The 23,982-nt window shown below is 39.0% G+C and overlaps 1 protein-coding gene across 1 annotated transcript in view; it reads left to right on the forward strand.

Annotated features, from left to right (window-relative positions):
• CFAP54 (cilia and flagella associated protein 54) overlaps positions 1 to 23,463 on the forward strand; it is a 306,933-nt gene extending 283,470 nt beyond the window's left edge. The window contains exons 67-68 of the mRNA XM_033427688.2: positions 1,295 to 1,369; positions 23,242 to 23,463. Coding sequence (XP_033283579.2) covers positions 1,295 to 1,369; positions 23,242 to 23,361 — 195 coding nt within the window. The 3' untranslated portion in view covers positions 23,362 to 23,463. The remainder of the gene's footprint in view (positions 1 to 1,294; positions 1,370 to 23,241) is intronic.
• Positions 23,464 to 23,982: the final 519 nt, after the last annotated feature.

Consider the following 23,982-nt stretch of genomic DNA (forward strand, 5'->3'; position numbering starts at 1 on the left):
ATCTTCTTTGGAGAAATGTCTATTTAGGTCTTCTGCCCATTTTTGGATTGGATTCTTTGTTTTTTTGATATTGAGCTGCATGAGCTGCTTGTATATTTTGGAGATTAATCCTTTGTCAGTTGCTTCATTTGCAAATATTTTCTCCCATTCTGAAGGTTGTTGTTTCATCTTGTTTATGGTTTCCTTTGCTATGCAAAAGCTTTTAAGTTTCATTAGGTCCCATTTGTTTATTTTTGTTTTCATTTCCATTTCTCTAGGAGGTGGGTCAAAAAGGATCTTGCTGTGACTTATGTCAAAGAGTGTTCTTCCTGTGTTTTCCTCTAAGAGTTTTATAGTGTCTGATAGTCTTATAATCGTGACTCCTTTAGTTGTAAGTAAAGAAAAACTACTTATGCTAGCTCAAATGAAGTAGGTTTGGTAAGGAGGCAGTATTTGGCAGGGCATGGTAAGTAAGCTCGTGCATAACCAAGGACTGGGGACAAAACACAGTGGGCCCCACAGAAAGTGAAACTTGGACAGTCGGGAGCCAAGATTGCACTCAGTCCCACAGGTGGTGTCAGTTCTCATTTATCTCTGTTTCTTGCTCACTCATGTTACATCTAGCCCATTAGGTGCCTTCTCCAACTCCGTATTGCAACCTCTCAGCTCATCCGGCCAGTCCTGATGATAACTCTCTTCTGTTGTCCTTCCTTATATGAAATTACAATGATGGAGAATCTGATTGATTCAACCCTGCCCATAGGTAGATCTTTCTTGGGTCAGATGTCCACACAGAAACACGCTGCATCCAAACAGTGGGGGCTGCGGCAGTGTCCTCAGCAATAGACCACGTATGATATCAACTCTCTCTTCTTCTTCTTCATTTTCTCTTTCCATTTCTTTCTCGATTCCCAACTGTTCATCTCTGCTTAAACCCTTTCTCAGATCTGAACCTCTTTATTCCAGGGCTCTCTTCTCAGAAGAAAAGTGATCTTCCAAAATCTTATTCTGGTGTGAATTACTTTACTTGTTCTTCTCTAACACATGAATTTTAATTGTGAATTTTGCAGGGAAAGAATCCTAAAATAATTTATTATTTGTCATTAAATCTTATAGTTTGTGGCTATTTTGTATCTTTTCAAATAACCCTAATTACTTAAAAGATTGTGACCTCTGAATCCCTCTAAGTTTCATCCTGGGAATTAGGGTTAGGGAATGATGTAACAAAAGACAAATGAAATAACTAATATGTAATTAAAATATCTAGTATTTTACCAATAAGATCAACCTCACTATATTGTCTTATTATTTCTAGAACATGATTATTGAATGTTGCTCTGAAATAGCATCTTTGTTTTTGCCTGATGAAGAGGCACCTCCGCTATCTGAGGTATGCATCTCTTTTAAAACTGTATGTGATTCTCTAACAAGTATTGTTGTTGCTATGGAAATGGAAATACAGAAAACATCTATTATGAAAGTATCAAGGGCCTAACCATCCTTAATTAATATGAAAAGTGCCAAGCATTAGTTTATAATAGCATGTTATTTTGGTTAGAAATATTCTTTGTTAAAAAATCAACTAGTACAGAAAGTTGTGGAGAGGATAATCTTAAAATCATCTCAAATTCACCATTCAGGGAATAACCACTATTACCATTTTGGAGAATATCTCAAATTTTTTTCATGTATAGTTAGACTTTTGAATTTTTATATCAGTGGGATCATACTGCACAAGCATTCTGTAACTTGTTTTTTTTTTCATTCAACAATAACGCTATGGAGATATTTTTATGTGAAAAGTCTACCCTGTCTTATTTCATGCCTACATAATAGTTTCTTTTAAGTATTTGTCATGTCAGGCTCTGTTTATATAACTAGATCCTTATGCATGGATCTTGAGGTTGATGGGTTCTAGAACATGTATTTCACCCTTCTGTTTCACCCATCCTCAGAGTTAATTCTTAGGAATAGGATTTTGGAGTAAAAAGTATATGCATATGGTCCCTGACTTACAATGTAAGTCCCTGACTTACAACTTATGATTTTTTTGACTTTATGATATTATGAAAGCAATACACATTCAGTAGAAACCATACTTCAAATTTTGAATTTTGAGCTTTTCCCTGGCTAGCAATATGCAGTCCAATACTTGTGATGTGAGGCAGCAGCAGTGAACTGCAGCTCGCATCACCCTCATGATCATGAGGGGAAACAACCCACATACGTACAACCATTCGGGACCCAGACAGCCATTCTGTTCTTAACTTTCAGTACAGTATGCAGTAAATTACATGAGCTATTCAACACTTTATTATAAAATTGGCTTTGTGTTAGACGATTTTGTCCAACTGCAGGCTAATGTATGTGTTCTGAGCGTGTTTAGGGTGTGCTAGGCTAAGCTCTGATGTTTGGTAGGTTAGGTATATTAAGTGTATTTTTGACTTAAGATATTTTCAGCCTCTGATGAGTTTACCCATTTATTGGGACATAACCCCATCATAAGTAAAGGAAGATCTGTATACATTTTCTATCGTGGTAAAATATACATAATGTAAAATTTACAATTTTAATCATTTCTAAGTGTACACATCAGTAGCATTAAGTACATTCAAAACGTTGTGCAAACATCTCCACCATCCATCTCCACAATTTTTTCATCATCCCAGGTAGAAACTTTGTACCCATTAAGTAATAACTCCCCATTTCCTCCTCCCCCAGCTCCTGGTAATCTCTGTTCTACTATTTGCTTATTCTAGGTACCTCATATAAATGGAATCATACAATATTGGTTTTTTTGTGGCTGGCTTATTTCATTTAGTGCAATGTTTTCAAAGTTCATCCATGTTTAACATGTATCAGTACTTCATTCCTTTTTAAGACTAAATAATATCCCATTGTATGTATATACCACATTTGTTTATCCACTCTTCTGTGGATGGACATTTGAGTTGTTTGTACCTTTTGGCTCCTATAAATAATGCTGCTATAACCATGGGTGTACAAGTATCTGGGTGTACACCTAGGAGTGGACTTAGTAATTGGTGGATCATATGGTAATTCTATGTTTAACTTTTTAAGAAAACCCCAACAGCTGCACCATTTTACATCCCCATCAACAGTGCAAGAGGGTTCTAATTTCTCCACATACTCACCAACACTTACTTTCTCTTTTTTGATAATAGCCATCTTAATGGGTGGAAAGTAGTATCTCATTGTGATTTTGATTTGCATTTCCCTAATGACTAATTTAATCGCCGATCGCCCATTTTTACATCTTCTTTGGAGAAATGTCTATTCAATCCTTTGCCCATTTTGAATGGGCTTATACATTTGGGTATATAATTGCAAATGGCCTCCAGAAATGTGGCACCAGTTTTCTCTCCCATCTGCAGTAGGTGAGAGGCCCAGTGTACCTGTGTATTCACCCACACTAGTTCTCCTCCTTCTTCTGCTCTCTCCCTCCCTCCTCCTCTTCTCCCTTTCCTTCCTCTCGTCCCCCTCCCCTTCTTCTAACTGTTGTAGGTCTGACAAGTGAAAAATGACATTTTCAATTATTTTATATTTATTAATAGTAAAGCCAAATATAGTTCCTACTTTGTTGGCAGTCTGTGTTTCTCTTTTTGTGGAATGGTGCTCATTCATTTAGCCAATCAACAAATACTTAGAGTGAACTGCCTATGTGTCAGGAACTCCTTTCTAGACCCTAGAGAGCCTGCTGTGAACAAGCAACAAGGACCTCACTCTCTCGGAGCTGCCGTTTTTTTGTATTTGTTTTTGGAGAGAAATAGTAAATAAATCAATAAGCAAGATAATTCTGCATTTTGTTAAGTGCTATGAAGGAAAAAACAGAGTGAGATGTTAGAGTAGGGTTGGCAAACTGCAGCCTGTGAATTGTGGCCCACTGCCTGTTTGTAAATAAAGTTTTATTGGAACACAGCCATGCTCATTTGTTTACCAGTTGTCTATAGCTGCTTTTGAGCTACAACAGCAGAGCTCGGTAGTTTTGACAGAGACCATATAGCCCACAAAGTTTACATTATTTACTATCTGGCCCTTTACAGAAAAAAGTATTCTGATCCCTGTGATAGAAAATAACAGGGGATGGGGCAACAGTTTAGATGGGTGGTCAGGGAAGAATTCTCTTAGGAGAAGACCTGAAACATTACACTGTGTCCCTCCCACTAGATCATTAGCTTCTCGGTAGCAGGGGTGGTGCTATCTTAATCTTTGAATTCTTACAGTGCCTTGTACACGACATCACTTGGTTATTGTTTCTTGAATTAAATTCTCTTTAGTTTTAAATACCTGAAATTTAATATTTGCTTAAAATTTTTTTTTCATCTGGCCATTCATGTTCTTTTCCCATGTTTTTAAATGAGGAACTTAATTTTTTATTATGGAAATATGTAGAATTACTGCAGCAGACCATTGACAATAAAAATCAAGCTTAATTCTAGTTTTGAACAAACTGTGATTTACAAATAGGTCACAGAAAAAATTGTTATTTTAAGACACATGATTTATAACATTAATGAGCTTTGGCCCCTGACAGACCTGGGTTGGAATCCCAGCCTTGGATCTTGTTTGACCTGAGGCAAATCATTTAACTTCTCTAAGCCTCAGTTTTCTCATGTGTAGAGTGGGGTAATAATGCCAACAATGCCTCGCAGTTGTGAGGACTAAAGTAAATAATGTATGTTAAGTATTTGGATTAGGGTCTAGTGCAAATAAATGTTAAATAATTATCAACTATTTCATCATGTCATCTTCATTATCATCTTCCCTACCATGGTCCTGCCTTCCATGTGTGAATTCTTCATCCTCTAGTCAACTCATTTCAACAGATTTTTAAGATCCAAAGTTGTTTTGAAATATTGACAGAGAAGGAGAGTAACAGTGTTAAAGAGAGAGAGAAAACCAGGAGTCCTTTTCTTTGCTTGTAATGTAAGTAATTGTTGAATCCTAGAGGAATTAGGTCAGGGTACAAGATCCCAACATGAGATCGCAGTCGTGAAAGAATCACTGGTCCAAGAGAAGGTGCCTCCAATCAAATCCCACGCTAGCACGTCCACTGAGAGCGAGACTCACCTGATAGTGCTGGATGGAGCGTGGGCGTTTGCAGGCTTGTTCCAAGAAGTAAATGGTTAAAATAAAGAAGAAGTAAATTTGTCTAAATAAAATTACATGCCTTCTTTTGTCACTGGCATGAGATCTTCCTGTTCAGTTTAATTCCTTACTGAACATATCTATTATAATTGCCTTTGCCTGTATTGCCTCTTCTTAATTAAAATAAATATTTCCACACACAACTTGTGACAGAAATAACCTGAGATAGCAAGGAAGTGAAGGAAGGGAATGAGTGCTACGTGCTAATGTTCTTAGTGATTAGTTACAGAATGTAAATGACCGTTAGGTGTACTTTCTGGTGCACCAACAATGAAGCGAACCTTTCATTGCCTACATAGGTTCAGATTATTGCAGTTTCCAAGTTGTCAGGTAGGATTCAAACATGACGCTAGAAATATTCTTTCCGCTCTTGCTGTGACCGCCTGTGGGGAGTCGTTCTATACAACTCCATTCATCAGTAATTTTTGACTTCCAGCTGCACGCAGAACATTGGTGTAGATACTTTTGTTGCTGTAAAGGCAGCGTAGGTTTAAGTTCCTGCATTCAGCTAAATTAAATACTTTCGTATTGGTTCACATGATACATGTGAATTTACCTAATATGTGTGTATGTGTGTATGTGTGTAGTAGGTGTATCTGTGTGTGTGTTACGTATATCTGTAGTGTGTGTACATGTGTGTATGTATGTTTTGAACTGATTTGAGTCATACAGACTCAGTATGGAGAGGAAATTCCTAGGAGCAGATCCTGCTTTGAAGGTGGAAAAGGTGACCCTAAGCCTAGAGAAAGGACACATTGTAGAGGAGATTGCAAAGTAGTTTTTCTTGGCTGCATGAGTTTAGTAGGATATTTTTTGAGTTCACGGTTTTTAGCTAGACCTACTATAGTACCTGACAAACACTAATGCTAATAATCATTAAACTGCAAATCTTACTAATAGTAGTAGTAATTTTAATATTTATTGAGCACATGGCATGTGAAGACACTGTCCAGTGTTTTAAATCCAGTATCTCATTTAACATTACAAGAAGCCTATGCAGTCGGTTACTGTTACTATCCCCATTTTAGAAATGGGGAGGTGTAGCAGCATGCCCAAGCTCTTGCAGCTTGTAGGTAGAGGAGGCACTAGTCAACCATAGATCCGCTTACCTCCGGGATCTGCATCTTTAACTAAAGTGCACCCAGTGCATGTCTGATTAGAAGAGGGAACAGATGCTGCAGGGTGTTGAGGAGTGAGAGGTGAGAAAGGGAAGGTTGCAAGTGTAGATGAATCTTTGAGAAGGTTTGGGACAGGAGTCTGGAGAGGGTGGAGGAGCAGCTCCCAGGAGGCAAGGAGTCAAGGGCGGGTGTTAGGACAGCAGCAGTGCACAGGGTAAAGAGTTGGGAGGGGCGCAGTTTGCCTGTCTAGAAGAAAAAAGGACAAATGATGAAGCAAGGCCTAAGGGAGTGGGCCGGAAACAGAAAGATATTGACAGCATAAGTGAGATAGTTTCCTGGAAACAGGAAATACACCTCTTTCTGTAGGTCTTGGGGCAGCAGATTAAGGGCAGGAAGGGATGTGAGTAAGCGTGTGAGAGAAGGATAGGAGAAGCGGGGGCAGTTCACACCCAGTGGTTTTCACTTTCTCAATGAAGTAGAGGCAAGTTCATCTAAGACTGGAGTGGGGTAAAGGGTTGAGGGTATGATCTTCTAAGAGAGATGAAGATCTTGAATATTCACAGTCATTGAGTATGATGAGCAAGGAGCTGACCAAGAAAAAGTAGAAGAATTGAGGGCCACAATGAGATTTAAAAGTCATACATTTGAGGGGCACTAGGCTACTTGGCTTTTTTTGATTTTCTCTTTGATTTCTTCAGTGATCTCTTGCTTATTTAGTAGCGTATTGTTTAGCCTCCATGTGTTTGTATTTTTTACAGTGTTTTTCCTGTAATTGATATCTAGTCTTATAGCATTGTGGTCAGAAAAGATACTTGCTATGATTTCAATTTTCTTAAATTTACCAAGGCTTGATTTGTGATGCAAGATATGATCTATCCTGGAGAATGGTCCATGAACACTTGAGAAGAAAGTGTATTCTGTTGTTTGGGGATGGAACGTCCTATAAATATCAGTTAAGTCCATCTTGTTTAATGTGTCATTTAAAGCTTGTGTTTCCTTATTTATTTTCATTTTGGATGATCTTTCCATTGGTGAAAGTGGGGTGTTAAAGTCCCCTACTATGATTGTGTTACTGTCGATTTCCCCTTTTATGGCTGTTAGCATTTGCCTTATGTATTGAGGTGCTTCTATGCTGGGTGCATAAATATTTGTAATTGTTATATCTTCTTCTTAGATTGATCCCTTGATCATTATGTAGTGTCCTTCTTTGTTCCTTGTAATAGTCTTTGTTTTAAAGTCTATTTTGTCTGATACGAGAATTGCTACTCCAGCTTTCTTTTGGTTTCCATTTGCATGGAATATCTTTTTCCATTTTGTATGTGTCCCTAGGTCTGAAGTGGGTCTCTTGTAGATAGCATATATACAGGTCTTGTTTTTGTATCCATTCAGCCAGTCTATGTCTTTCGATTGGAGCATTTAATCCATTTACATTTAAGGTAATTATCAATATGTGTATTCCTATTATCATTTTCTTAATTGTTTTGGGTTTGTTATTGTAGGTCTTTTCCTTCTCTTGTGTTTCCTGCACGGACAAGTTCCTTTGGCATTTGTTGTAAAGCTGATTTGGTGGTGCTGAATTCTCTTAGCTTTTGCTTGTCTGTAAAGGTTTTAATTTCTCCATTGAATATGAATGAGATCCCTGCTGAGTAGAGTAATCTTGATTGTAGGTTTTTCCCTTTCATCACTTTAAATATGTCCTGCCACACTCTTCTGTGCTTAGCCAATTTTTTAAATTAGTCAGCAACTGTCCCCAAATATACTAGGTAACTGTTATGGAGTTGCTGAGTGTGTTTATACCCAGAGGACATAGGAAAAACTAGGTGGATTCTCAGTTCCCTTTGAAAGAAGCTATGCAGTTTTTCTGGCTATTGGATGGAGTTGCATGTTTCCCAATTTATGTGGGATAGCTTCCACGTCACTTTTTGGGGGGGCTGTTAAGTCCTAGAAGGTAGGCTATTTATCTTCCTTTGGCTAATTTTGTTATATTACCCTATGCCCCTTGGTTTCTTTTTAACAAAACTTCCCAAATGGTGACAATGACAATACTGTCTGTAAACTGTCATTTATAGCATTGGGAACAAGGTATTCTTAGTTTACTAAGTATTAAAAAATTAATTCAATAATATAACTTCTTTCAGTTGAAAGTTGTAGTTGGTTTTTTTTTTGTTTTGTTTTTGTGTTTTTTTTTTTTTGTACCAGCCAAGAGCTGTCTGAATAGATTTTACAGGCATCAAGCATTACATCTTTCTTCTGTGAGACATTATTCTGTCCTCAAGTGAAGAGTATCCTTTGTATGTAAGTTCATGAGACATCCACTTAATATTCTTATATTCTTTTGGAGACAATGCCGAATGACATCAGTTCCACACTGCCTCTAAAACACAGCTCTGACTTTGATTCCATCCGCTTCACTATTCATTTCCGACTGTCAAATTTGGCTAAGGGAAAAAGAAAGCCCTTAAGAAAGGCTAGGCTATTAATGTGCTCTTCAAAATGCTAAGAAAAGGCTAAGCTGTTTATAGCGTTTTCAAAATGCTCATCTCTCGGAGATTTGCCAGCAACAGTGTCAAGGTGAAATAGCTCTCGTTCATCCAGGAACTGAGAGCCTTTGTGTTCTCTGCACTCAAAGCACTGGTCCCACTATTGTTAGACGTGCTATTTGGGGGTATAATGATCCTTGGATATAATTTAAACCAAAATATAGTCATGAACCTGATACTGTGTATTTACTGTAAAAGTGGCAAGAAGTGTGTGCAATGCTTGAGAAAGCAAGCCTGGCTTCATTCTGGGTACAGCTGTATTTCAGAATCAAGGGGACAATTTCCTGAAGTTTAGTCACTTTGTATAACTTCAAAGGAAGTGAGAGGCAGGGGTATTATTAGCAGATCTGTACATTGCTTTCTGTCTTGCTGAAAACTGAGTCAAGTGCTTAGTTTCATTCACTTCATGCATTTTGCGAAACGTTTTTGTCTTGATTAAAAATCTGGACCCTTAACAATGGCGTTATAATTCATTTTAGGAGGATGTTGATTTTGGCCTCATATTTCTCAGTCAGTTGACAAGCCTTTTGAAATTCTCCAGACCAATGTTCTTTATATTTAAATAAATCCACAAAGGAGAAACTGATGTAAATTTACCCATTTTCTTTGTTAATACTTTGGACACCAGTCATTAGAGATTTTTGCCCTTATTTCTCCTGTATCTCAGGTAGCTGGTACCATTATGTTCTTTTCTCAACCACCTGTGAGAGCACAGCACGGTGGGAAGAGTGCTCGGCACACGCTGGAGCCCCACTGTTGCTCTTGTGGACAAGTCATTAGTCCTTAAAGACCTCAGGTCAATTACATGCTGCTGAAGGTCTCGGAAGCAACGTTTCTCAGCAGATCAAAACATGATTTGATTCTTGGTTCCACCATCTGTTGATGGTGTGACCATGAGCTACTCACTTTTCCTTCTCTGCTTCAGCTCCTTATCTGTCCATTGGTGATAGCTTCTCCTCATGTAGGATTGCATTAGAAACAGTATGTGACACGTCTGATATAGTGCCTGTCGACGCCATGGGTAAGCATCCAATACATTGTGGCCATCTTTATTTTTCCCTGCCTTAAAATAATGAGAAATGAGTCACTTCTTCATTTGATCATTCGTAACTCTCTGCATTGGTGGCTTTTGGCCTATCTGAATGTTTGCTAATTTTCAAAAGAGTAAAGGGACATTTAATAGATGTAGTCTTAATATTATTTTTCAATCATCCTTTTTAAATTAAACTTTCTGTTTTGAGATCATGTTAGGCTCATGTGCAATTTTAAGAAATAATAATGTAATACATTATAATAATATAATATAAGGTAAAACTGTAGTACAGTGTCATAACGAGGATAATGACATTAATAAAGTCGGGGTACAGAACAATTTCATCATTACAAGGACTCCTCCTGTTCTCCTTTTATAGCCACCCCCACCTCTCACACCCCACCTCTGTCCCTGACCCTTGACAATTATTAATATATTCTCCATTTCTGTAATTGTATCATTTCAAGAATGTTATACTGAAGGAACCATACAGTATGTAACCTTTGGGGATTGGTATTTTTTCACTCAGCTTAATTCCCTGGAGAACCATTAAATCATGCTTTTTTTTTTTTTTTTTTTTTTTTTGCCGTACGCGGGCCTCTCACTGTTGTGGTCCCTCCCGTTGCGGAGCACAGGCTCCGGATGCGCAGGCCCAGCGGCCATGGCTCATGGGCCCAGCTGCTCCGCGGCATGTGGGATCTTCCCGGCCTGGGGCACGAACCCGTGTCCCCTGCATCGGCAGGCGGACTCTCAACCACTGCGCCACCAGGGAAGCCCTAAATCATGCTTTTGATGGACCAAAAAATCCTTTTGAACATTGAATATTTTACTTTGGCCACATAATAATCATTAGCTCAAAAGTGCCTGTTGCGGTACCTGGCACATAGTGTGGGGTAAAGGTTCACTGAGGCGCAGGGATGGATCCCACTCTACCTGATTCACCCCTCCTCCTCCTTCTCCTCCTCCTCTCCATCCTTCTCCTCTTTCCTTGCCCCCTTCTTCTCCACATCTTCTTATGGATATTGACAGACAAAGGCTGATTGCTCAAGTTAGAAATACCAAAAAGAGTTAAAAGAAATACTTTATGTGAAATTGCTTTGTAAATTTCAAGCTCTGTTAGACTTCCTATCAAAAATTGCTGGTCAGTGTTGGCCACATTGTAAGAATAGTTTGCAGATGCTTGCAATGTAAACGGATGGGAACAAAGGACTCAGCGTGAGCAGTGTTTCCTTACGCATCGTGCTCATGGGTCTGCGCTCTAGTTTCTGCTGCAGTGGGAGCTGCTGACTAACAAAGCCCCTCAGCCTTTCACTCTAACCAACAAAGTCCCAGGAACAAAATGCAAACTTCAGTTCACATTCTTTGTAAGCCTTTGCTCTGAAAAGGAGCCCCCTGTTTAGAGTTGCCAGATGTTAAGCTCGCTGAGCTCCTTCATGAAAAAGCATCAAGAAATGCCAAGTATTGTTCAAACTCTGGAGTTTTCATTTCAGTATCTCAGGTCAAAAGCCCACAGGCAGATCAGTCACAGCCATTCAGGAGGCAACCCACCTTCAGCATTTGTACCCAGTTAGAGCATTTCTTCCTGGAACTTTGCTGCTGAGAGTCAACGACCTGACCTTTAAGTGGAGTCCAACCCTTACTCTGATGGAATGTCCCCTATTCAGAAATACAGCAAGGGGAGAACAAGCTTGCCAGAGTGTAGCTGTTTGAGCCAGGATAGCTTAGGCTGTGCTGTGCTAACAGATAAACCCCACACCTCAGTGGCAGTCAAGGTTTGCTTATTTCTCATAAAAGTCCAGTGAGGGGTCCGCAACTCTCCTTCAGCTTGTAACTGTGCTGTCTGGGCTACACGGCCTCCAAGTCGGAGGAGAAGAGGGCTAGGGGATTTCGTAGGATGCTTTTAAGTTGGGTGACTATAGATACAGGTTTGCCTGCAGCAGTCACAGCGCATACCTGTTGATTTGGTGTGATGGTTAATATACTCTCCTTTTATTCTCAACAGTCTCCCAGTTTAGGCAATAAATTAGGGTGACCATTTCTAAGAGCCAGCATGGAATGGCTAGCATATAATTTCTGCCCATATCCTATTGGCCTTGCCCTGATGTGCAAGGATGTAGAGAACCATAGAGGAACAAGTATGTACTTCAGTGAGCTCTAGTCACCTCTGGCACAGCAGGCATCTGCAGGAACGCCATGAATGTTTTCCACAGAATTAATTCAATAACTTCAATTACCAAAACTCTGTTGAGAAGATAGGTTAGAAATATGATATTCTTACGAACTAAGCCATCTCATTTAATCACACATTGTGGTAGGCTGACTCATGGCCCCCCAGAGATGTCCACATCCTAATCCCCAGAACCTGTTACCTTATATGACCAAAGGGACACTTCAGACGTGATTAAGTTAAGGATATTGAGATGGGGGAGATTATCCTGGATTGTTCAGGTGCGCCTTAAGTGTAGTCACAAGTATCCTTGTAAAAGGGAGGCAGAGGGAGACTTGACAGCAGAAGAGGAGAAGGCAACGTGATGATGGAGGTGAAGATTGGAGAGATGTGCTTTGAGGATGGAAAAGGGGCTATAAACCAAGGAAAACAGGTGGCCCCTAGATGCTAAAATAGGCAAAGAAACAGATTCTTTGCTGAGAGTCTCCAGAAGGAACCTGCCCTGCTGACACCTTGACTTTAGCCCAGCCAAACTGAATTCAGATTTCTTACCTCCGGGACTGTAAGAGAACAAGCGTGTGTTGTACGCCACTAAGTTTGTCTTACATTTGTTACAGCAGCAGCAGGACATTAATACACACGTGCACTCTGAAATTCAGCATGTGACTTTAGGTTTCTGTTTCTGTTTAGATATCTGTAAAAAAAAAAATCCTTCTTTTACGTGTGAGATATTTAAGTGGCTTGCCCAAGGTCCCTTAGCTAGTTAATGTCGGAGCCAGGATTTACACCCAGGCAGACTGGCTCCTCAGATCACGTTTCTAACTACCCAGCTGCACTGCCTCTGCCCTACTGCCCAGCTGCCCTTGAACTCCCCCTACCATGCCCATCCACCATGAAACGCCCCTGCTGCATGCAGCCTCTCCTCCCACACCTACCTGACTTCAGTCTCTTGCTCCTTCCATGGGCACTGTGGGCCCCTGGACACATTTCCAGCTTCCGCTTTTGGAAAAAATTTTATGTAAGGTTCTAGGGCTTCCATAGGCAATTCTCAAGAAAAGTTAGGCTTCAGGAGAAATTACTGAATTTCTTCATATTTAAGTGTATGGGGAGGGATATTATTTGAGGGAAGATATTTCTGAATCTTCTTCCTACTCCTTAGTTTCTAATTCTCTTCCTCATACTCTAGAGGGGGAAGTGTTCCTAAGGGTAATCAAATAACATGATTAATAGAAATGATATTGGAGAGGTATTAAGTTAGTTTTACCATGACCCAGAAAAGAAGCCTCTAGAAATTCGGTATAAAAATTCTCAGTACTTTAAATCTCCCGTTAGCTTGTATTGGTTATATACTAGTATGCGTTTTGCCATATTGCCATTTGTTTAATGGTTCTATCGTTAACCACTGAATTAAATATTTACGCCTGGGTGGCCCCTTCACTGAGCCACTAAGAGCTCCTCTTCCGGACCGAAGAACTTATTTTCCCAGCTCTGGGAATGTGCTGACCAGCAGCCCTCAGCTCTCAACCCTCTCCAGGAACTGCCCCTGTCTAATGGACATGGCCTTTTTGGGCAGGGGTGGGTTGTGGGGGGGTATCTGTATCTAATTACTGGCTGATATGGGTGTGCAGTGACCCAACCACCCCCCCCCCACAAAAGTTGGGACAACTCTGAAGGGCCACTCCAGCTTCAAAGCTCCCCATGGGGTTGGCAGGGGGTTTGTTGTGTCTGCATTGCAGCCAGTCTTCTCCCTCTACCTAATCCTGCTTTCTTCCCTTTCCCCATGGGTGTTGATCCCAAGGGTATGCCCCAATAAACTTCCTGAAAGCTAAGTTCCATCTCAGGGTCTGCTTCCCAGGAACCTGAACTGCAAGAATGAGTTAAAAATAGTAATAAAAAATGAAGATCCCTGACTGGTGATGAATACATAAGAGTGCTCCATTAATCCTTATTTATTGGAATTAGAAGAGTTCTAAAGGAACTTGGAAACACACTTTCTGGTTGAAAGTTTATTTTCTAATGTAGAAGTAAGGGGAAAACATCATACACATCACCCACTCATGATTAAAAACACCTTCTGCAGTGTGACCCCACAGTTCAATCACAGTTTCCTTTGACCTCTGTTTTAACAGTTAATTTACAATGATATAAAGTCTGTAAAACAAAGATTCGAGCCCATATCCAATCCTCAATAAATGCAGGCTTCCTTTTTCAGAGAAACGTTTTTTCCCAGATTAAAAAAACAAGGACTTGGTAAAGCTTTAAAACCATTTTATGCAAATAAAGGCAATGATGTAAAGAACAATGTCATCACGCATAGAACTATATCAGAATTTATGCTCAAATCTCCACAGAGAGTGAGGAATACACGCTCAGTTTTTTTTTTTTTTTGCGGTACGCGGGCCTCTCACTTTTGCCGCCTCTCCAGTTACTGAGCACAGGCTCCAGACGCGCAGGCTCAGCGGCCATGGCTCACGGGCCCAGCCGCTCGGCAGCATGTGGGATCTTCCCGGACCGGGACACGAACCCGTGTTCCCTGCATCGGCAGGCGGACTCTCAACCACTGCGCCACCAGGGAAGCCCTACACGCTCAGTTTTACAACACATTGACTATAAGCATTTCTGTTCAGTCATCTACCCCAAAACACTTTTCCTTTAATTCTTCCCCCAACCTCTGATTATGAGCACTGAACCATCAGCCGAAAACTTGCATCTAGCCTTTATGCCTTATGCACTTCATTGTTGGTTGTATGACTCCGCTTCCTGTTCTGATTAGAGCTTTTGATATTTTAAAGGGGATTTGCCCTGTTTGAGACCCTTTATTAGTTTTTTATATGGTGACAGAGACTTTCCTGGAGTGAGAGAGCAGCTGTTCTTTCTGCACAATAGGGTTTCAAAGGCTCTTTTCTCTGGGACTTAGACTCTTGAACGTCAGAATAAGCCTGGATACGCACAGCCTAAACTTTTACTTTTTTCTGAATGGTCTCAAAAGATTGTTTTGTTAAATAGTTCCCTATAAAAAGCATATATCCATAATGGAGATACCACTGCCAGCTCTATCAGTTTTCATCACGTAGTGCCTTGGCTCAGCCTGGGGTAGGGTATGAAGGGCAATGTGTGCAGAAGGGGTGCAAGGGAAGAGGAGGAATGCAGGAGAAAGCCCCAAAGGCCCCAGAGACATTCACTAGCTGAGCACTGCCCTAACCTACGTAATACCAGATACGACTCTTGTGGGGTTTTTCCTGACACCAGCTGATTCTACAGTTCTCTGACACCAACTGGGTGCCCAACAATTCAATTCAGTTCTGACGCTACTACCCAGAGTTAGCACAGACTCCCACAGATTAAGGGCTCAATCCAAGAATGCCCCCACTTCAGATGCCTGCTGTAAATGAGGTGCCCAGGCTACCCATACTTCTGTCCCAGCAGACTGCAGATTCAGGAGTTCCCATGATGCCCCCTAAGGTTCGATAAGTTGCTGTAAAGACTCACAGAACTCAGGATAACACTTCACTTATGATTACGAGTTTATTATAAAGGATACCACTGAGGCATGGCCAAATAGAAAAGGTGCATAGGGCAAGATATGGGGGTTGGGAGGAACAGAGTCTCCATGCCCTCTCCAGGTGCGTCACCCTCCCAGTACATCAATTTGTTTACCAACCAAGAAGTTCCTCAAAATGTGTCATTATGGGGTTTTTGTGGAAGTTTCATTACGGAGGCATGATTGATTCAGTCATTGGCCGTTGGTGACTGAACTCAATGTCCAGTTCCTCTCCCCTCCCTGAAGGTCGGGGGCACTGGGCTGAAAGTTTAACTCTCTAATCACGTGGTTGGTTTTCTTGGTGACCAACTCCATCCTGAAGCTATCTAGGCACCTTTCCCCACCTTAGTCATCTTATTAACATACAAAAGAAAATTTCCAAGGGATTTAGGACCTCTATGCCAAGAAACTGGGACAAAGACCAAATATGGATTTTCTCTTAAAGTATGAACATCACGTAAAATTGATTTTTAAACATATATCCCAGTGAATGTAGTCTCCCTCAATATATCTCCTCTCATGGAGGTGCTCTTCATGTGTTTGTTCCATTGTTCAAAACATTTCTGGCATCTACTTAGATGTGAAAATGGAGACAGGGCTCCTTATGTTGCTGAAATGTCTTTGGCTGGACTGAAACCTTTGGTTTCCTGACCATGTGGGACAATATATCTGAACAGGAATTGTCCTTTATTAAAAGGTGAACTCTGCTCAAGAGCTCAAGGAAATGCCATGCATAGCCAGGGCTCAGTGGTTGTAGAGTGTCAGTGACAGCGATGGTGATGGGGCGGATGATTTAAGAAGAAGAGATTCTATTCTTAGGCAGTACGAAAATTGAACCAATTTCCTGAACATATGCTTTGTCAGCTGTAATCCTGTCTTTAATTTCTAATTTTCTTGTTCTCTGCAAAATGTCTTTATAATAATGTTATTTCTTTACATTTTAATTTAGAAGATTTCTACCACCTTACCAATATGACCCTGTGATCTCATATTATGTTTAAGAAAACTTCTTTTCTGCTATATTTAAAGTTTTATTAATACAAAAATTAGAGTGATGAAAAAGATAATCTTGTTTGCAGCAAAGTGTGAAATTTCCTGTGGTCTGATAGAGTTGTATATAAGCCCTTCTCACCTTCCTAAGAGTTAGGTGCTGTTTCTGTTAGATTGCGGAGAATAACATTGTTGGTATTGGGATTCTCTCAATCATATAAAGTATAGTGAAACCAAATACATCTAGTTCCCTCTCATCTGGAACTTTTATTAGATGCGTCACCAGTCATTCATGATATCAGCTCTTAAGCTAGTATTGTATTATCCTTTCTACTTTGGAATGCATGTTTTTTCCCCAGTCCAAAAAAAAGACTTCAAAGACTCAGGTGATATATAAAGAAGAGATAGAAAACATGGTAGAAAAAGATATATATGAGAATGCTAGATAAAAACAGTATTTCCTGTTGGTACGGGCCGGCTGGCCGCACATCCGGTGTCCGGTAGGGGGGTGCCTGGCACCGCCAGCTGGACGGGGGCCCCCCTGCTACCCTCACGGCTCCGGCGTCCAGGAGGATCCAGCATGAGCAGTCGCAGCTCCCGCTCATTCTGCTTCATCTTCTTCAGAATGAACCCCAGGCTCAGCTGGGAACGGAAACCCGAAGTTCCTTGATTGTATCGTGGCTGCATATAGGGAGTAGGAGTTCTGACTCAGGAGCCAAAACCAAGAACCCCTAGGATGTTGACGTCACCCTGGGGCCACTGTGTGGCTCAGTTCCCTGGAAACATGGTCCAGAACCTGCTCTTCTTGGGACTCGACATCATCCAAAATCTGCCAGTTACACAGCTTCTCCACTTTCCCTGGCTCCTGATATCGTAGATGGTAGGCCTGGGATTCTCCATCCAGGGTGGAAATGGCCCCTAGGGGCCCTTCGGAAATGTGTGGGGGCATCATTGGATTGAACCAATTACAAGGTAGAGTTCATGTCGTTTAGAGGGCAGGGGACAGACTTGCACAAAGAATTGTCCTGCCCAAGATGCCCATTGTTTCTCTATTGAGAAGCAAAAGTTTTCATTTTGCCGATGAGAAAATTGAGGCTCACATGGTGCTTAGCGTGATTGACATTGTGACTGACATATAGTAGGTGCTCAATCAATATTTGTGGTTGAACAAGAACAACAAAAAAACAGTATTTGCTTTCCTACCTCGAAGCTATTGTTTTTTCTTTTAATGGCTGTGACTCTGTATTTTAAGGTTCTTGAAAGGACACAAAGTTAAATCCAATTGTTTCACAAAGCTTGCAGTTTTTTATATCCTGCTTACCAATTACAAGAGTAGGCAAATCTAATTGATTAGTGGTTATTTGGCTTTCTCCCTTTTTTCTTGGTCATTAACACTTAGAATCAATGAAAAGACAAATGACACTGGGCTGAGAGAAGCAAGAAGATGTCTCAAAGTAGGTGCTCAATAAAAACTCAGTGGCTTAAGACAAAGCATAGATACTTTGAATACAATATGATTTTTGTTTCAATCAAGGAAAATAGAACAAAGGAGCAGAAGTAATAAAATCTTTCATTATGATTATATCTAGTTTTCAGGCAGAAACTCATATAAAGTATAGCATTGGCAAAAAAACCCTTTAACTTTCCAATGGCTTTCAGAACTCCCCCAAACAAGTTCAAGTCCAGGCCAGATTTGAATGAACCCCTTCAGGGTGCCCCACCTTGATTAACTTCCTTTCCCTTCCTTGTACTGTTTCAGACTTTTATCCTCTCTAGGCAGGCAAAATCATCATCATTTCTTTAATGTTGCTCCTTGAACCATAACCTGCTTGAACTAAATTACAATCTGCTACCTACCAAGATATTTTTTCCTTCCTTTCTACAAAGTGTTTCCTAATCCAGGAAAAGGAACCAAGATTCTCTGGTACCTTATCCTGGACAATTTGGACTCAAAGCTATTTTCTAAACACAAACAAGACTTCTCAGTAATTATGTGATTGCCAATGTTATCTCTGTTGAATGACAAAGAAAGAAATTCAGTAATTTCACCTGGAACCTAAGTTTTCTTGAGAAGTTCCCTATGAAAGACCCAGAACCTTCCATAAAATTTCCAAAAGCTGAAGCTGGAAAAGTGTCCAAAGTGCCACAGAGCCCATGGGAAAAAAATTTAACCGAGGAGGTGAAAGACTTGTACACTGTAAATTATAAGATGCCGGTGAAAGAATTGAAGAAGACACAAATAAATGGAAAGATATTATGTGTTCATGGATTGGAAGAACTAATATTGTTAAAATGACCATATTACCCAAAGCAATTTACAAATTCAGTTCAATCCCTATCAAAATTCCAATGGCATATTTCACAGAAATAGAACAAAGAATACTAAAATTTGTATGGAACCACAAAAGACCCTAAACAATCCTGAGAAAGAAGAACAAAGTTGTAGGTATCATACTCCCTGATTTCAAACTACGCTACAAGTCTATATTAATAAAAACAGTATGGTACTAGCACAAAAACCAGACACATGGATGAATGGAACAGGATAGACAGCCCAGAAATAAACCCACATACTTATGATCAATTGATCTACAACAAAGGAGGCAAGAATATACAATGGAGAAAAGAAAGTCTCTTCAATAAGTGGTGCTGGGAAAACTGGACAACAACAAATAAAATAGTAAAATTAGAACATTCTCTAACACCCATATACAAAAATATGCCCAAAATGGATCAAAGACCTAAATGTAAGACTGGATACTATAAATCTCCTAGAGGAAAACATAGGCAGAACACTCTTTGACATAAATCACAGCAATACAGTTTTGGATTCTCCTCCTAGAGTAATGGAAACAAAGACAAAAATAAACAAATGGGACTTAATTAAACTTAAAAGCTTTTGCACAGCAAAGGAAACCATAAACGACATGAAAAGACAACCTACAGAATGGGAAAAAATATTTGCAAACAATACAACTGACAAGGGATTAATTTCCAAAATATAAAAACAACTTATACAGCTCAATATCAAAAAAAAAACAACCCAATCAAAAACTATATCTGGAGAAAACTCTAATTCGAAAAGATCCATGCACCCCAATGTTCGTAGCAGTACTATTTATGATACCCAAGACATGTATATTATATACAATGGAATATTATTCAGCTGTAAAAAAGAATGAAATAATGCCATTTGCAGCAAACTGAATGGATCTAGAGATTATCACATTAAGTGAGGTAAGTCAGACAGAGAAAGACAAATATCATATGATGTCACTTATATGTGGAATCTAGAAAAATGATACAAATGAAGTTATTTACAAAAATAGGCTCACAGACATAGAAAACAAGCTATGGTTACCAAAGGGGATGGAGGGAGGGTTGAGGGGAGATAAATTAGGAGTTTGGGATTAATAGTTACATATTACTATATAGATAAACAACAAGGACCTTGTGTATGGCACAGGGAACTATATTCAGTGCCTTGTAATAACTTATAATGGAAAAGAATCTGAAAAAATATATACGTATATATAACTGAATCACTTTGCTGTACAATTGAAACAACACAACATTGTAGATTAACTATACTTCAATTAAAAAAAGAGAAAAAAAGAATCTGGAAAAGTATAGATAGATAAATGTATGTATAACTGAATCACTTTGCTGTATACCTGAAACGTTGTAAATCAACTATAATTTTTTTTAAAGTGCTCAATAAAAAAGTTAAGTTTTGAAATATGGAATTGAAAAAGTTAACTCAAGATGGATAGAAAACTTGAATGTAAGACCTGAAATCATAAACTTCCTAGAAGAAAACATAGATGGTAAATTCATTAACATCAATCTTAGCAATGTTTTTGTGGATCTGGCTCCAAAGGCAGGGGAAACAAAAGAAAAAATAAATAGACAGGACTACATCACATCAGACTAAAAGCTTCTGCCCAGTGAAGGAAACCATTATCAGAATGAAAAGGTAACACACTGAGTGGGAGGAGATATTTGCAAGTCATATATTAACTAAGTGGTTAATATCCAAAATCTATGAAGAACTCATACAATTCAACAAAAAGAAACAAACAAAACGCCCCCAAACAACCCAATTAAAAAATGGGCAGGGGATCTGAATAGACATTTTTTCAAAGAAGACATAGAGATGGCTAACAATCACATGAAACTATGTTCAGCATCACTAATTATTAGGAAAATGCAAATCAAAGCCATAGTGAGATATCACCTCATACCTGTTAGAATGACTATTATCGAAAAGACAAGAAGTAACAAATGTTGGAGAAGATATGGAGATAGGGAACTTTTGTACACCATTGGTGCGACTATAAATTGGTGTAGCCACTCTGGAAAACAGTGTGGAGATTCCTCAAAAAATTGAGAATAGAACTGCCATATGACCCAACTATTCCACTTTTGGGTATTTATCCAAAGAACATGAAAACACTAATTTGAAAGAATACATATACTCCTGTGTTCATATGGAAACAACCTAAATATCCATTGATAGATGAATAGATAAAAGAAGATGTGGTATAAATACAATGAAATATTACTCAGCTGTAAAAAAGAATGAAATCCTGCCATTTGTGACAACATGGATGGATCTTGAGGTTATTATGCTAAGTGAAATAGTCAGATGGAGAGAGAAACATAATGTATGATTTCATTTATATGTGGAATCTAAAAACAAAACAAGTGAACAAACAAAATAAAATGAAAACAAACTCATAGATACGGAGAATAGATTAGTGGTTACCAGAGGGGGAAGGGATTGGGGAGTGGGCAAAATAGGTGAGGGGGGTCAACTTATTGTGGTGATGGCAACTAGAGTTGTGATGGTGATCACTTTGTGGTATATACAGACATCGAATTATAATGCTATACACCTGAAACTTGTACAGTGAAAAAGAAAATACATGTTGGAGAGGATGTGAAAAAATTAGATCCATCATACATTAATAGTGGGAATGTAAAATGTTGCAGCCTCTATGTAAAACATAGAGTAAAACAGTTTGGTGGTTCTTCAATAACTTACATAGAATTACCATGTGATTCAGTAATTTCATTCCTAGATATGGACCCCCCCCAAATTGAAATCAGACGTTCAAACAAAACTTGTATTTAACAGTAACACGTAACAATGGCCAAAGGGTGGAAACAGCACAAATGTCCATCAACATATGAATGGATAAACAAAATGTGGTGTATTCATAAAATGGAGCATTAGTCATAAAAAGGAACAAAGTATTGATACACACAGCAATGTGGATGAACCTCCAAAATATTATGTTAAGTTAAGCCAGACATAAAAGGTCATATACTGTATGGTTCCATTTTTATGAAATATCCAGAACAGACATATACACAGAGACAGGAAGCATATTTGTGTTTGCCAAGGACTGGGGTAGTGAAATTAGGAAATTAAAATTTAAACAGATCAAATAGTTTACTCAGCCTCACCTGGCTGGTATATGGTGAGGTCTGAGTGAACCAAGCAGTCTTACTCCAGAATGTACACTTTTAACCTCCGTGTGGTTATTCTGCCTCCCTGAATTGGTTAAGGTGGGATTTCTCTTACATATTGGTAATTGTAAAAGCAAATAATGGAAATCTAGTTATCCTATTTCAAAAAAAAAGTAAAGAAAAAAAGGAAAAGAAAAAAACCCACATGATTATACATTTGTATGAGGATTTTTTAAGTTTTGGAAAGATATTCTTTAAACTGCTAACACTGATTACTTCAGGATTGAGTAAAAAAGGAGGATGTTATTAATTTTTTTCACCTCTTTATTATCCGAAGTTATAGAAAGCATTGGAATACTTTGATCATTTTTTTAATCCAATAAAATGAAGAATAAGAAATGAAACCAGTCTCTACTTTTAAGTTCGTTATGTTTTCTTGAGAATAAAAGTTTCATTTAACAAGCAGACAAGACATTAAAAAAACTTGTCCTCTAGTTTCTTACCAGGATTCAGGGCCCCAAGGATCTAATTCATTGTGACCATTCTCCGTGATGTTTCTCATACATCTTCAAAAGTATCTAAGTCTGCGTGAAGTGCGTCCCCAGTAAACATTGTTTCCTTTCCTTCATGTTTGTTCTCTCCTTCTTGCCCTTCTCCCATTCAAATAACCAGTGCTATGACCCCCAAAGTGGTCTTTATTTTCCATCTTTCAGGCTGCTCAGATGACTTAGGCTGCACTAGTCCTCAGCATGGTAACTAGGTGTTTCTTTCAGAAAGAGTGAGCTCCAAACACAATTTTTGCTTCACCATGTCAGGATTTAAGCTCAAAATGAGGGAGGGAGATTTGTCTACTGAGCAATGTGTTATGGAGGAAAGTGGTTCATTAGTAACTGGGCCAAAATTCCTACACTTACAATCATATATAATGATTATATAAACACGAATGGTCCATATTTATACGAGTGTCTGCTGTTTTGTAGGCTCATTTTTATACATTTACAGATATGAATCTGTAGGCTGTTTTTATAGACTCATAGATATGAATCTTCATAGGATAGAAAATGATACATGTGACATTTCAGCAGGGTAGAGATGTGAAATTTGTGTCTTAGGCAAGAGTTAAAAATCTTTCACATAAAATTATTACATGGAATTGGTATTTGAGAACATTACTTCAGTCAACAGTTCGGAACAATGCATTTCATGAACACTTTTATGCTTTTTCTCAGGTCCCATTTGATATCTCGCTGCCATCTATGTTCAGTCTTGAGAGACTTTTTGATCTTGCTAGTGGTTGTATCGTATCAGAAGGAAGCCTTTTCAACTGGATGGTGTCGATTATTCCCTGAACATCCTTTATGTGTTAACCTTATAAAGGATTTAATTGTTACTGCTTTTCTTGTTTGAAATAAATTTTTGGAACTATCCTCTTATAATAAGCAAAATAAAATTGTTTTCTTTCATAAGCTAAATTTCCTTAAAAAAACATTGTTTTGAGTAATGTTTTAAATGGTATTTGAATTAAATGACAATGCTGTTGCTTATTAAAACTATCTTACAGAGCTACTCATAGAAAATATGTTTGTGCACAGTACAACTATTCCCACTTTTGTATAATGTTTAGGTCTTTAGATGCATCCATACAGCAAGACTGAATTAAACCAGTGGTTCTTGACTAGGGGCAGTTTTGCCCCTCAGGTGACATTTGGCAGTGTCCGAAGATATTTTTGATTGTTATAACTGCAAAGGCAGTACAACTGGCATCTAGTGGGTAGAAGCCAGGGATGCTGCGAAGTATCCTGCAATGTCCAGAAGAGCCCCCCACAGCCACAAATTATCTGGCTCAAAATATCTGTGCCAAGGTTGAAAAATTCTGGATAAACCTCGAGTCAACTCGAAGTGTTCAGTCAACTTTGGAATTTGTCTGTGTGGCTTAGGAAGAAATCTACAGTGAATTAGACCTTTCATAT

Source organism: Orcinus orca, chromosome 11 (genome assembly GCF_937001465.1).
Source record: "Orcinus orca chromosome 11, mOrcOrc1.1, whole genome shotgun sequence".
Taxonomy (NCBI): Eukaryota; Metazoa; Chordata; class Mammalia; order Artiodactyla; family Delphinidae; genus Orcinus; species Orcinus orca.